This window comes from Camarhynchus parvulus, chromosome 7 (genome assembly GCF_901933205.1).
Source record: "Camarhynchus parvulus chromosome 7, STF_HiC, whole genome shotgun sequence".
NCBI classification, from domain to species: domain Eukaryota; kingdom Metazoa; phylum Chordata; class Aves; order Passeriformes; family Thraupidae; genus Camarhynchus; species Camarhynchus parvulus.
In genome coordinates, this window is record NC_044577.1 from 21,587,112 (window position 1) to 21,600,700 (window position 13,589).

Here is a 13,589-nt window from a genome sequence, read left to right on the forward strand (position 1 = left end):
TTGAGTTCAACTTCTTCAGTGGTGGAGGAAATGTGAGGCTGTTTCTCTCAAGTTGCTTTCCCCTAGTGGTAGAGGTCAGCATTTGGCTATGACAGTTCTCCTTTATTTTTTTGGCAGGCAGTTCTCTGACATTCCTGTTACTGAGATCATCCTCACTAGGCTTTCAGAAGAACATCTGACTGGGGTTCAAATTCGTCACCTTCTGCTGTTCTGACCATATAGTATGTTATAGGAGAGGTTTTGCTCCTTGCCATTAATAATTAATTTGTTTCTAGATACCTATTGTTAACACTAAGATCTGTTAATTTGTGGTTTCTTCCTTTCATTGTGATTTGGTTCCATGTTAAGGGTGTGGATTCTTTTAATCCCAAAGATAATTTAAGGGAATAAAAGTAACATTAAATTACTGCAGTCTGAGTCATACTTGGTCTGTGAGTTTATTTCCCTGGCCTTCCCACACAGCGTTTCCGATATGCAGTGAGCTGAGGGTGTGCAGGAAAGACTTTAGAGTGACCTAGATACTATTTAACTCTTTACTAGGGGGTGGCTCTGACACTGGGTATAGCCTTTGCCTCTTTCCAGTCTCAGTCCTTTCCTACGTGATAATTGTATCCATTCTATTTTCCTGCCTCTGAGTGGTTTTTATATAAAGTATTTTAAAGTTTCTACTTGAATTGCTCTAAGCATCTTGTTTAATTAAATTGATTGGAAAAATTAGAAACTAACTATTATAAAACCTGAAGTGTAGGCATGGAGATTCATCCTCAGAAGTTACGGCTTCTTTCCTGTAGTACTTTATCACTTCTAAGGGAAAAGCTTGTTCTTCTGCCCTCTTGCAGGCAAAGAAATAGTCATCTCAGGCTCTCTGAAACAAAAAGGTCTGTGAAGCCCAGAAACACTGTGACCATGTCATACAAGCTTCCTTGCTGGCATATAATACTGAATATGTTCAAGAAAGGTGGTGATAATGGATTGACTTTACTGGCTTTGGGCTTGCCTGTAAACTTTGCAGTCATGCAGTGCTTGATTGATTTTTCTTGACTCTGTGTAAGAATGTGTTTTTTTGACTAATTCCTTCTGTGGCTGCTGATGTTCTGGGTTTGTGAAACTCCCACAGATGCTCCTTCTAAGAAACTTTTGACTGTATATCTTATTCTGCTTAATGTAGTTTCCATCCAGGTTTGCGGTTGACACAGCAAACTGGAGGATCTTAATTTTCTCTGAGCCCAGCTGACTCCCCCCTTTGCACAAATACTTTTGGGTTGGGTTTTTCCTGCTGGGCCAGAATTAACCTCTATCATCTGTGTTCTTCACTGTGAAGCCCAGTGATCCAACTGCTTCCTTGGGCACACTGCCAAAAGTGCAGTCTGGGACACTGGGCTTACCCTTCCATGATGGTATTTACATGGTCATTATGCAAAAGTCACTGGAGATGAGGGGCTGGGGATCACATGTGGTTCAGCTGGCTCTGTGTGCTCTGCAGGGCAGTCTGGTGGTGCCCAGGGCATGGGACTGCAGCCCTGGCTGCTTCTCATGGCTCAGTGGGCTGATGGTGCAGTGCTTCCAGAGGGCTTCCATTGTCCTGGGCTGCTGCAGTGATGGGATCTCAACAGATTAATGATGTTTTAAAGAAAAGGGTACATTTAAGCTACCAAAAGCAGATTTCTATGTAAGTATCTATTGTATACTTTTTGCAAAACTGCAGAAATCAAACTCTGCCTCCTGCTTTCCTCAGTCAATATTCAAAAGATCATCTAAGCAGTGTGAAACTGAGGAAGTGTCACTGAATATGACCCTGACGCATCAGCTACAGAGGTTGCACTTTAGATTTTGTGTTACAGCTTGTGATTGCTCATCTATCTAAAATTTGGCAACAGATGGATAGTATTTTTTAATGCATAAGACTCCTCTATCCCTGTCTCAGCACTTAATACTACTGCAGGCATCTTTTCAACAGAGCTGTGCAGTTACAATCAATAATATGTGAGCTGATGTTTCTGCTCAATAGCATACAGCCACTTAAATGCCCTTCTGAAGTATATTGACCCCTGGAGAGAACTACTTTAGTACAACCATCTTCCCTATTGAAATGGAGTTATTTGCTATTCAGCACAGCTGGGACTTGAGACTGCAGAAGCAGATTCAAATAAAGTCCACATGCCATGCTGTTAAGGGGACAAAGCATCTGGAAGGCTTAGCAGTGATTTTGAGTAATTTGTCCATTTAGCTCTGTTCTAATAAGATTGACATTAAGTTACCAGAAACTAAAGGAGTTTGTACTTTATTTACTGTAGTGTCTTCATTACAAGGTGTTAATCCCAGTATAGAATAGCTATTGAAAGCAGGATGTTACTATGAGTATTTCATAGAAGAACCACTTTAAAATGCAGTTCAGAGAAACTGGAAGTTATTTGAACATATAGAGACTTTCCCTCTCCAGCCTTCCAGACAGAAGAGAGGCAGCCAACACTTTCTGAGAAGGGGTGTTAAATTAGTGCAAGCTAGAGGTAAGGACAAACAGTTATCTTTATGTACAGTGTACTTTAACCTAGCAGGCCAAGTCTTGGAAATTCCGTTGGCTTTTCAGTTGTCTTAATGTTACAAAACCAGAAGGAAAACATACAAAATATGTTGATGTAGTTAAAAAAAAGTTATCAATGCTAGGCATTATACTAGCAACAAAACATCTTCAGTGCAAGAAAAAACATTATGGATGAATGTACATATAGATGTATGTATTTTTAATATTTTTTATAATTTTCACAAAATGTGAAACAGTTTTTTGTAGTTCAGAGTTGGCAGATGGATCAGGGCTTGGGAAATGGGGTGTGGTTGAAAGTGCCCTTTTATGGCAGTCCTCAATCTCATGGTTTTCTAGACTGATGGCTTCCTTGAGGCATCATCTGTTTAAACTGAATGTATAAGACTTGGTTAGCAACCTTCACCAGAAGTGAAATTGATATGCAAGAATAAATTAAAGAGTAATCTTCTGCAAGTATGTAGGCTTGTGGTCTTATTAGGTGTCTGCCTATCTATCCAGAGAGGAGGTAATCTCGCACTAGCTAAGCTTGTAGCCAAATGATAAAATCATTTTGATTTATACTGTTCTGACTAAACAAGAGAAAAAAAGTATTGGGAGTGTAGATAGATGATTTTATTTTCCCTTTGCCTTTTCCTTAATTCCCTCCCGCAAGAAAAAGAAATATACTTAGGAATAGCCAAAATAATGGACAATGCATCATGTGCTGACAATGACTGAATTTGGCTTCCTTGGATGGAGGAGGAGGATTTGAAAAATAAAATGCTTCAGGTAGAGAGACTCATTTATACTCCCAAGCTGATCTCTACTGTTTAACAGAGGGAAGAGGAAAGAATTATGAATAACAAGAACTGCTCTGTTATGTCTTCATACTTTTATTCTTTCAAGCTGTTAGTGTAGGCTCTGCAAAATCAGTGAGGCTGAAATTTGCCAAGATTTATGGTTGAGTGTGGAAGTACTGCTGTACTTTCAGATTAAAGCAGCGAGCAGTGGTAAATCAATACATGCACATCTGCAGACCTGCCATGAGCTTGGCTTATAAATACATATTAGCATTCATCTGGGTTAATTTCTCATCCTCCCAAATCATTGTCCTGAGTAGTGATCATTTCTCAGTATAAAGAAAAGGACAAAAAAATCACTAGACTGTAGAAACAACATTTCATCTTTGTAATTTGAACCCTTTTGTTTCTTGCTATGCTTGCAAATGAATTATTATTTTTAAAAAACTGTATCTTTTGTGCCCATATGGAACTATGCTCTCATGTCTTTTATCTTCTTTCTGGGAGCCACAGAAACTATGATAATTTATTTGCAAATAATAATTTTGTTTCAAGCTTTCAGTTGGGTGAAAAATGCGGATTTTTTTTTCAGTACATAATTTGTATCCATCCTGTAGCACTAGGGTAAGAAAACAACAGGGTTGAGACCATTTGCTCTCTTAAAATAACATCTTGTAACAGCAGGAAACTGTAACCTCTTCCCATATTCTGGAATAGCCTTGTCAGTAGTTGCACATGCAAATTGCTGCAGAAAATGTAGATGATACTGTGTTTTCTCAAATAAGAGTGATGGTAGTACTAAAAAGTGAGTTAGCCAGGAATTCCAAGCATCTTTTAATTGAATAATTATTTTTTTTTATTTTTGTAAAGTTGGGGTTCTCCAGAACTGCTGAACTGAATGCTGGACAGTAGAGATTAGGAAGTGCAGCCTGCTTTGTGAGGCAGACACTGAGAAGCAGACTCCTTGATTTTTCTGATGTTGTAGCATTTACTGGCAACTTCTTGTTTGAATCATCTTAATGCATTTTAGTTGATTTATGATAATTTATGATAATTCTGAGATTTATTGTTTGACTATCTGAATAACTGCAAACTACTTTCATGCAAAGGATCCTCAGTTCCGTGTCTTATGGTGAAACTTTCTGTAATGCTTTCAGTGGAAGAGCACTTCACATAAATTACAATATTCTATATTAGAAGCAGAATTGTAGCAAATTAGTTTCTAAACCATTCTATCTGATTTGCACACATCACTGCATATTTAAAATTTTTTCTCAAAGGAACAATGCCGCATAATTTATAAGGAAAACCAGAGTGGTCTTTCACTCTCATTGGTTAATAAACTCAATAGATTTTTGGCAGGAAACAGCACTTTTAATGTCAACCAGCAATTGTGTCCCTGCAAACAGATGTTTGAAAACCATAACTCTACGTAGTTTACACATTTAAAAGTACTTCATATGTGTGTTTTTAAATGGGTAAAGAGGAAAATCTTCTAAAAGTGTAGGCAAAAATTAGTTAGAAAAATCACTTTAGTTTTGCTGTGCTATTGATTTCATAAACTGTGAAGATTATGATAAAAAATTCCTGAAAGAATAGACATTTTTTAAATGCATTACTTTGATTTTTATTTTCTTTTTCTTCCATTTAGGAGTAAGCAAGCTATGATTACTTAGACAATACTTGCACTTCAAAGTGTGTCAAAGAGGCAAATGTGTTTGTGTTTCTGATAGGTTATTTATCCTGCTTAACCTATAAACTGTAAAGTAACAAGGCTACTGAACTGACAGATAGCCTAGCAGATGGTTCAGAGATTATGCAAAATCACCTCAGCTTGTCAAAAGTCAGGTTAGGTTACTGCAGGGGCAGGGGCAGCAAGAAGCACAGAACAGGATCATTTTTTACAATTTGTTGCTTGAAATTCCATTTTTCTTCACAGCATGTGACATCCTGTGTCTACAGTTAAAATAGCTATGCAATCAACAAATTTAGGATCAGCATGTTTGTATTCTGGCTTTTATGAGAGTCATTAGGTTGATGAGAATCTTTACGAGTCTGTGATATAGGAAAGCTGATCTCCAGTGCAGAGCAAGAGGTCAACTCTGCCACTTTAGCTGCTTTTGCCCTCTCCTTTTGCAGCGTCTGGAGCTGTTGTCTCTCCCTACCATAACATTGAGCAGCATTCTCTTGTTAGCCTATGGAAGATTAAATGGAAATTAGGTGCCATATGTTTAGTAGTAAAAATCATGTTGCAGCTGAGCAAGGATAGGCCAAAACTGAGGGCTTTGACAAAAATCTCTCCCTGAAGAGAGGGTGATTATTAATCATAGCTCTGCCAAGTATCTGAATTCACATCCTCAGTGGAGCAGCTGAGGCTGCAGATACTGATAAACTTGTCAGAGCCTAGAACAGAAGTTGCAGGTTCATCCTTCAGAATTTGCATTTTTCTTTCTTTTAAAGTAAAAAAAAAGAGCCCCCAAAACCCTAATGTAAAGATTTTTATACTTGTATTTTTAAATCTGTTTTTTAATTGGCTATGTTTTTTCTCAGAATAGCATCAACAGAATTCTTCTTGATGCCTGACAGGGCATAATATGAGAGCCTTCCCCTCCAATTCCAAAAGCTTTTTGCTGGGAGTGGGTGTGCATGTGTGTGTGTGCATACTTAATGGATTATTTTTATTTTTTTCCCCATGACTGTGTCATCATAGTACTGAAGTATAACTTTTTTAAAGAACTGCTTTTCCACATATTGCAACATTCTTAACCTTATAGAGTAAAATTAAATAAACATGCCCTTACATATTCGTTGATTTAAAATTGACAGAGAACACACCTCTGCAAGCAGCTGTTGAAAGTCTCTTCATTAAGACACTAAGAAGCCACATTGGGAAAGCTGCTTTAGTGTCAGCTGTAATATTTCTGACATGTTTAAAATGCCCAGAGACATTAAAATGCAAAGTCTTCCTCAATTGTGCAGGACGACGTGCAGGTCTTGCTTAAAGATATTGTGCAGTGGTTCTTGCTTTTAAAATAATCAATTTGTTGTGCAACAAGGATCATATTAATTGAAAAACCTTTGGAGGATGTAATAAAAATAGCTGGAGGATGCTAACGGGACTCTTTCCTGTTGAATTTCAGTCAGCTTCTAAGGAATGGATAGAGGTTATTCACATCTCTGCAAAGCAAGAGCAGAAGGAAGCAAACGTTTCCTGATTCTAAAAGCATATCTTCCCTGTCCCCACAGCATATCTTTGTTTGAACCAGGAAATAACTACTCTTGGGAAAAACAAATTGGGTAGCTGAAAAATAATAATTTCCAAAATCTTTTTTTGTGTGTCACTGTCCATTAAGATTTTGAATTCCTGATTATTTTTAGTTCTAAGAAGCATTTACATTTGTGTAGAGCCTGTACACTACAAGCCAAATACCTATTCATAAAATACTGCTTTTTATCTGTTGAAATTAACATTGTCCAAGAAACTTACAAGGCATTTGTTCACACTTTACTAAATTGTGTATGTCCATTGTGCAAAGCATCTGGTCCTGTGAGGACAGACAACAGTAGGAGATGAGAAAATATCTTGGCTTACATCTGGTTTTACTGCTTTTGATTACTTCTCTGGAAATCTGGAATTGTAACCTAGTGAGACTGAAGAACAGATTATTTGTACCAAAATAAAAGTAGTTTGCACTGTGGAGGTGTTGGTAGTTGTATTGGTAATGATGATGACATACACTGATTCTTATTAAAACCAGAAATTAAATTAAAAAGAAGAGTTAAACATACACATCTTGTGAAGAAAGCTTTGCTGATCTTAAGGAAGAGTTTACAGCACTATATAAGAATATTGGTTTGTCTGTAAAGGCAAGGTTCCTAGGAGCCTAGGGTGTTTTGGCTTTTTTTAGTTGGGAGATCTTTTTTCCAGTGTTGTTTTTTTTTTTTTAGTACCCAGATCTCAAAAGTAGTCTTTACATTAATAGACAAAATGTAATTTTTGTAATTTTGTAAAGACAAAACTGTAGTTGGCTTTTATAATAATAAATTCTAATTTATTTGGAGGTATTATTTATCTCCCAAATAAAATAATAATAAATGTGAATGAGAACTATTTGGATATTTGGGTATTTTGAAAATATCATGTTTCTTCTGAAGTACAGAGAGTCAAAGGGACAATTATTAAGAAAGGAAGGAACTAGCTTCATGTCAAAACCACATGATCATTTAACACCCTGTCATCAAAAGAACACTTTAATTTAGGCACTCAAGTTAGTTCTGTTTTGCATATAGTGAAAAATATGGTCTAATGTGGGAAACAGGACACATCTGGTGGCATTGGTTAACCCAGTGGTTGAATATCTGAAACTAGGAAAGGAGACTACTAAATCGAATAAATTAGCCAAATCTAACAATTTTGAGACAGAACTCATACTAGAATAAAGCTAGAATATCCATACACATTAACTTGGAAAGTAAAAATATGAAAGTATAACTGCAACTTTTCATGTAATGTTTTATTATGCATTTAAAATGATTGGTCCGACTTTTGGTAGTAGATGCTTATTATGTTCTGGTAGAAAACCTTTAGGTGCATGATGGCCTTGAAGCCACTGAGTATTCCAAAGAGTTTCTCAAAGAACAGTGTGTCTTCCAACAACAGAAAACAAAATATGGACAAAATGTTCTCAGCAATGTTTCCTTCTGAGCGACGGCATAGATGTGGTGAAGAAGAATTTAAAAATGGAAACCATATGGTTTGATTCTGTTCTTAAAATTCAGTCTTCTGCTGGATTGAATAAATTTCTTTATCAAGTTTTTGTAAGAAACATTTGCCCATAACTGAAGAGTGGGATCAGAGTTGTCTATCACAAAGACTAGCAGTGTTGTGTTGACAACTATTTTCCAAAATTCCCTGTACTGAAAAATTGAAAATTTGATACCTAGAGAAACAAAACTCCCTTTGTTTGTTTAAGCTTAAAAGGGACCAAGAACTTAAGGTTCAGTACACCATTTTCCCAAAAGGCAGCAGAAAGGCTGAGGTATGGGAGCCAGATAAAACTTTTTATGCTTGAGTTTTGGATCCAGGAGAAAAGATTGATGGGGCTGATCATGTTCCATTGGCTGTGCTGTTGGCTTAGAAATGCCCTGAACATGGGAACACCAGTGAGGAACAGGAGCGAGCTGTACCAAGTCAGCTCTTGCTGACAACTCCCTTGGCTCTTTTTCTCAGACCCAGGGAATTTTCTTTGCTCCTCCTGCACCAGGTGTTACAGAGGAGCTGGGAACTCCAGCAGAGATTAGGCCTTCCCATGGGCTGTTAGGGTTTTTCCACGTCTCATCTGAGATGAATGTAATGGCTTCCACCCACTCCACAAGCAGAATAGATGGTGGTGTGGGTCTGGCTAGTAAGACCATCAGTTGCATATAAATGTTTTGAGTCACAGTGTTCAAAACAGAATACTCTGTGTTTGGGGAGGTGAGGATCTTAAAATTTGCACATCAGTGATTTGCCGAAGTCCACATTTGTTGTGTGCATTGATTTCAGGTCGTACTGAAAGACAACATGATTTCATTTCAAACAAGAATTTGCTGCATTTAGAGTACATACAAGGTACCCACTGACCATGCTGTGTTGTGAATCAGGCCATCTTGAATAAGAAATTGCCTGTTTGTTGTGCTGTCTCCAGTCTTTGTGTCACGTGGTGAGAATATTGGTCCCTGTCAGAATATTGTATCTTCAGCCAGGTTCTCTTTCCTTTCACAATTCTACCTTAAAGTTAATTCATGTACTTGGAGCCACTTACAAGTTATGAAATCTGTGTCTGGTTTTGCCACACAATTCTGGATCTTAAAAATAAGAGCATTCCATGAAGGGCGGTGATAAGATTCTAAGACGTAAAAATTAATCTATAACAAACACAGAAAATATGCAGCGTTTCTGTATATTAGAGGAGTTTTGACAGCACTACAGTAATGCAAACTGTAACAGCAGGATCTCTAGGAATGTTCTTTTATAGCTGGACTGGACTTAGACAAAGGGAGATCACTGTTCATCTTCAACACAAAGTTCTGGACAGTTCAGGATGGAGGACCTAAGCAGCATTTAAAGGCAAGGGCTTCCCATGGTAGCAGAGATCCTTCTGGCATATTTTTGTCCAAGCCAACATCTTGTGGTAGAGAAATCCTTCTCAGCAAAAGCTGGAAGACAGGTTGAGAGTACTGCAAAGGGAAGCACTGTAAGCATGGTGGTGTGAGGTATATTACATTATGTTGTGGACACAGATTTGAACAATTCATTCCAGACAAACCTTATCAAGCCTCTCGCTGCCTGTTCTTACTGTACCTCCACTAATGCACACACAGATAAGTTCTTTCAACACTCAAAACAGCACTTGGGGCAGAGACTTCAAACTACTTCGTTCCCCATTCTTTGTCATGCTCACGATGGCGTCTTTTCACGCTCACATTTCCACATATGTTCATCATACTGCCAGATGTACAAAGGGAGAAAATAAATAGTGGTTTAGGTTGATTCATGTACTTGATTTTCTAAAGACCCTTTTCTTTCAGCATTGTGGAGGTTGCCAGAATTAGGCTTCAGAGATGTTTTAAATGTTAAATGTATCCCTAGCTATTTGCAGTGAATGATGATTGTTTGCACTGGTTTTGACCATGTTGCTGAATAATATGATTTTAAAAAATTATGTAGTGGTGCTTCACTTCAAGTCTTCCACTTCAAAAGCATGTAAGACAAAGGTATAGTGCAGTGTTTGACATTCTTATCGCCTGGCAGTAGATTTTGGGGCAGCATGAGCCAGGTGAGGGTTATTTTTTCATTTCTGCACTGTGAGGATATAATGAGTAGTAGTAAACATTATCCTGTTAAGCAGCTGAACTGCATTTCTTCCTACCTTGGCTTTGAACATGTTTCTTCTTTATCTTCTGTCCAGCCAGGCATTTGTATTGGTGTTCTGTACCACAGCTGTATCTCGTACACTGGGTCACAGGCAGTTACTGAGCACACCCCTGTTAGTCCCATACCCAGTGCACCCTGGCAATTATTTACCTGCCTCTTACCCAAGCCCTCTCTTTCTCAATGTGAGTTGATATTGGTACAAGTGCTGTATAGAAAAGAGACACAAAGCTGAAAACATCTTTCTATCTCCAAACATAATTCAGACTGAAGAATGTGTTAAAAGCACTCAAAAAAAAAAAAAAAAAGGAACTCTCTTTTGCTGTTGAACATGAGTTTGATGTTGTTTTGGGGAGGAAAATAACTCAATAAGAAATACCTAGTTGCTTGTCACCAGCCAGATTAGCAGTTATTTCTAAAGACTAGTAGTTAATTTACAAGAAAGTGTGTTTCAAAAAACTGTTTCGGCTGAGAGGGAATGAGCAAACATCAATTGCTGTAGAAGTGATTCTGCCAGCCATGGAACTGCTTTGCTGTAGGTACAAAATCTCACCAAGCATGCAGTAAGGCTGTGGAGCAGGAGAGAACCATGGGCAAGTGCCTTAGACAACTAGATGTATATAGGCTTTGAGAGGAGTTACGATCTTCAAGCAAGACCTAACATCATAGACATCTTTGGAATACAAATTTTCTCTTGCTTGCTATAATCCTCTCCGTAAGCAGGCAATACATACCCGTTGGTGTCATGACTGGTGTGTTTTATAGCTCATTGATTTCTGCAGGGTCTTGATTGCAGTTGCACCCAATAAATGAGCAGTTGAAGACAGGAGCTTGTGTTAAAAGCAGAGTATAATGACTGTAGAATTCAAGGGGAAGAAAAGTTTTCACCATGGTCATAATTTGAAGGAAGCACTTGGGAGAAACTGCAAGGAGTAATTCCCCTGGTATCAGATCACATGCTGGGAACAAGGAGGGGGTGCATCCTGCTGGCCAGGCTCAGGGTGGGTAGACTGATTTTCTGTGCCTCATGGCATGAGTGGAGAACAACTCATACATGGGAGGGAAAATCGTAGGAGAAATCCTGGTGATAGCTGCTATTGTTATACAGGTTCCCAGTTTGTTCCTAGACTTACTCTGCTGAAATTTCTTGGCAGCTTTCCATGGTGGCTGGTTCTTTGCAGGAGCCATGCTATCTAGGACAGTGCAATAAATCACTAAGCCCTCTTTGCACAGTGGAAGATAGTCCACAAAATTTCTGTAAAGAACAGCTGTGCAGAGACCTGCTCATGGGCTGCTGAGCATCAGCAGCGTGGGCTGGAGCAGTCCAAGGCAGCCCCCAGCCAGCTGGGCAGGTCTCTGTGCTCACAGAAATACCCAGGGCTGGGGTTCTTCACCACCACCACTTTCTGCACTTTCAAGAACTGACACAGTAGCAGAGACAAGATCATCCTTCAGGGATTTTTTTCCCACAAAAGGCAATGTAGCTGTTCACTTTAAGAAGCTTTAGGGAGCCTGATAGGATATGGAGAATGCTGGCTGTCTAATGTCATGCTGGGTACAAGCACCCTGAGCAGTTTGCCTCTCTCATTTATAGCATGTGCTTTTACTCTGCACTCAGAAAAATTCTGGAGAAAATGTGAGAAGTTTTGACTTAGGGACTATAAAGCTTTATGAATGGAATGCCATATTTGGAAACTAAGTAGTATGAATAAGGAAGTGCCTGCTCCAACTATTATGCACAATTTCTATTGCTTTATTGCAGCTTCTAAAATGGTAAATTCAGGTATGCACTGATTTTCATTGATGCTTGTATGTTTTTAGGCTACAGAGGGATAGTTCTGTTTTAGATCAGTGTGGATGCTCACAATTTCAGATAAAAGAAGGAATCACCCATCTCATGGCTTTTGTCCTGGATTTACTTTCTTGCAATTATTTGAAGTCATCCAATAACTCTTGCATAAACAGCAGGGTCTTGAAACTGGTTACAAAGAGTGGTAGCTATACTGAAAGGTGTATTTCAGTTCTCTTTGTGGGGAAAGTACTTTATGTATAGGCTTTGCCTTTGAATAACTATGACTTTGCAAGTGAACAGTTAATTGAATACTCTTAATAAACAAAGCTCAATTTATTAGGCTTCTCATATACTTTGAAGAATTTTTAAGACTAATACAGTTACTGCAGAAATGGAGCTTAGTTGTCTTTTGACATAATATGTTTTGAAATTATACTCATTTTGTTGAAGTTATGTTTAGCAGGTAAGATGATGAAAGTTCATTTTTCCCCAAATTCCCCTTTCATATACCAATAACACTTCTCATAATTCTGGGTTCTTGGACAATCATAAAGAGTCTCTTAGCACACAGTGCATAGATATGTTTCATTTTGCATGGAGTAAAGGGTACTAGAATATAAAATGAAGTGATTTGTGTGTTTGTTATAATAGGATGTTCTTTTCTCATTTTCCTTACACATGTATAATACATTTTAGGTATGGGAAAATTGTATCCACAAAGGCTATTTTGGACAAGACTACAAACAAATGCAAAGGTATGTATATTTCCCTTTATACTGTGTTCCCCTGAAAGTTGTAACTGATTCTATAAAGTGCATTAATGTTGTATTTTAAGTTCATTTTACCTTTGTTGGTTTGGTTTGGGGTTTTTTTCCCATTCTTGCTCCTAAATGAGTTTTATTCTTGCTGGTGGTTGGTGTATTCAGTGCATTTGCCTCCAGTGGAGCTGGCAGACAGCCGGTGTCGGTGGCGCAGCCAAGCCGGAGTGAAGCTGACACGCACAGTGCTGGCTGGCAGCTCGCCTCTATTTTAAAAACAAAAATGGAGTTAAAAGCAGCTTTTCCCCTTTTGCCTGGAGAAACTAGGGAAGCTTGCAGATGACCATTCAACTATACTAAGCATCTTAAAAAATTATACATTGTGGAAATAAGCTCCATTGATTAGTGTAGCTTGAAGCAGCACTTAATTACATGTTCCAGTACTCTAATTGTGTTTTGGTATGTTCTATTGAATATATTGGGAGCAAAGAGAGGGTTCATTTTCAATGAAGTAATTGCAGCTGGAAAAAAAAAATTAGAACTCCTCTAGATAAGCTGAATATATCAGTTCATGGGTTTTCATCACTCGCTGCAATTGCAGTGATTGAGGTCCCAGCATGTTTGTGGTGGGAGAAGGTGTGGTAGCAGACACTGAAATACCAGATTTCAGACTTTAATTTTTTACAATTAAGAGGATAATTTCTGAGCAAAATGAAATATTAAGTCAACTGACTGAGTAGTGTTAATATGCATAGTGCCCATGAATGAGCAGAAAGCTGATAGGCAGAGGGAGAAGGATTCATCA

The 13,589-nt window shown here is 38.2% G+C and overlaps 1 protein-coding gene across 6 annotated transcripts in view; it reads left to right on the top strand.

The window, feature by feature from the left end:
* The window catches only part of RBMS1 (RNA binding motif single stranded interacting protein 1), a 141,419-nt gene that overhangs the window by 87,742 nt on the left and 40,088 nt on the right, over window positions 1-13,589 (top strand). For all 6 annotated transcript variants that reach the window (XM_030952045.1, XM_030952046.1, XM_030952049.1 and 3 more), the window contains exon 3: window positions 12,723-12,781. In XM_030952045.1, the coding sequence (XP_030807905.1) occupies window positions 12,723-12,781 (59 nt within the window). The remainder of the gene's footprint in view (window positions 1-12,722; window positions 12,782-13,589) is intronic.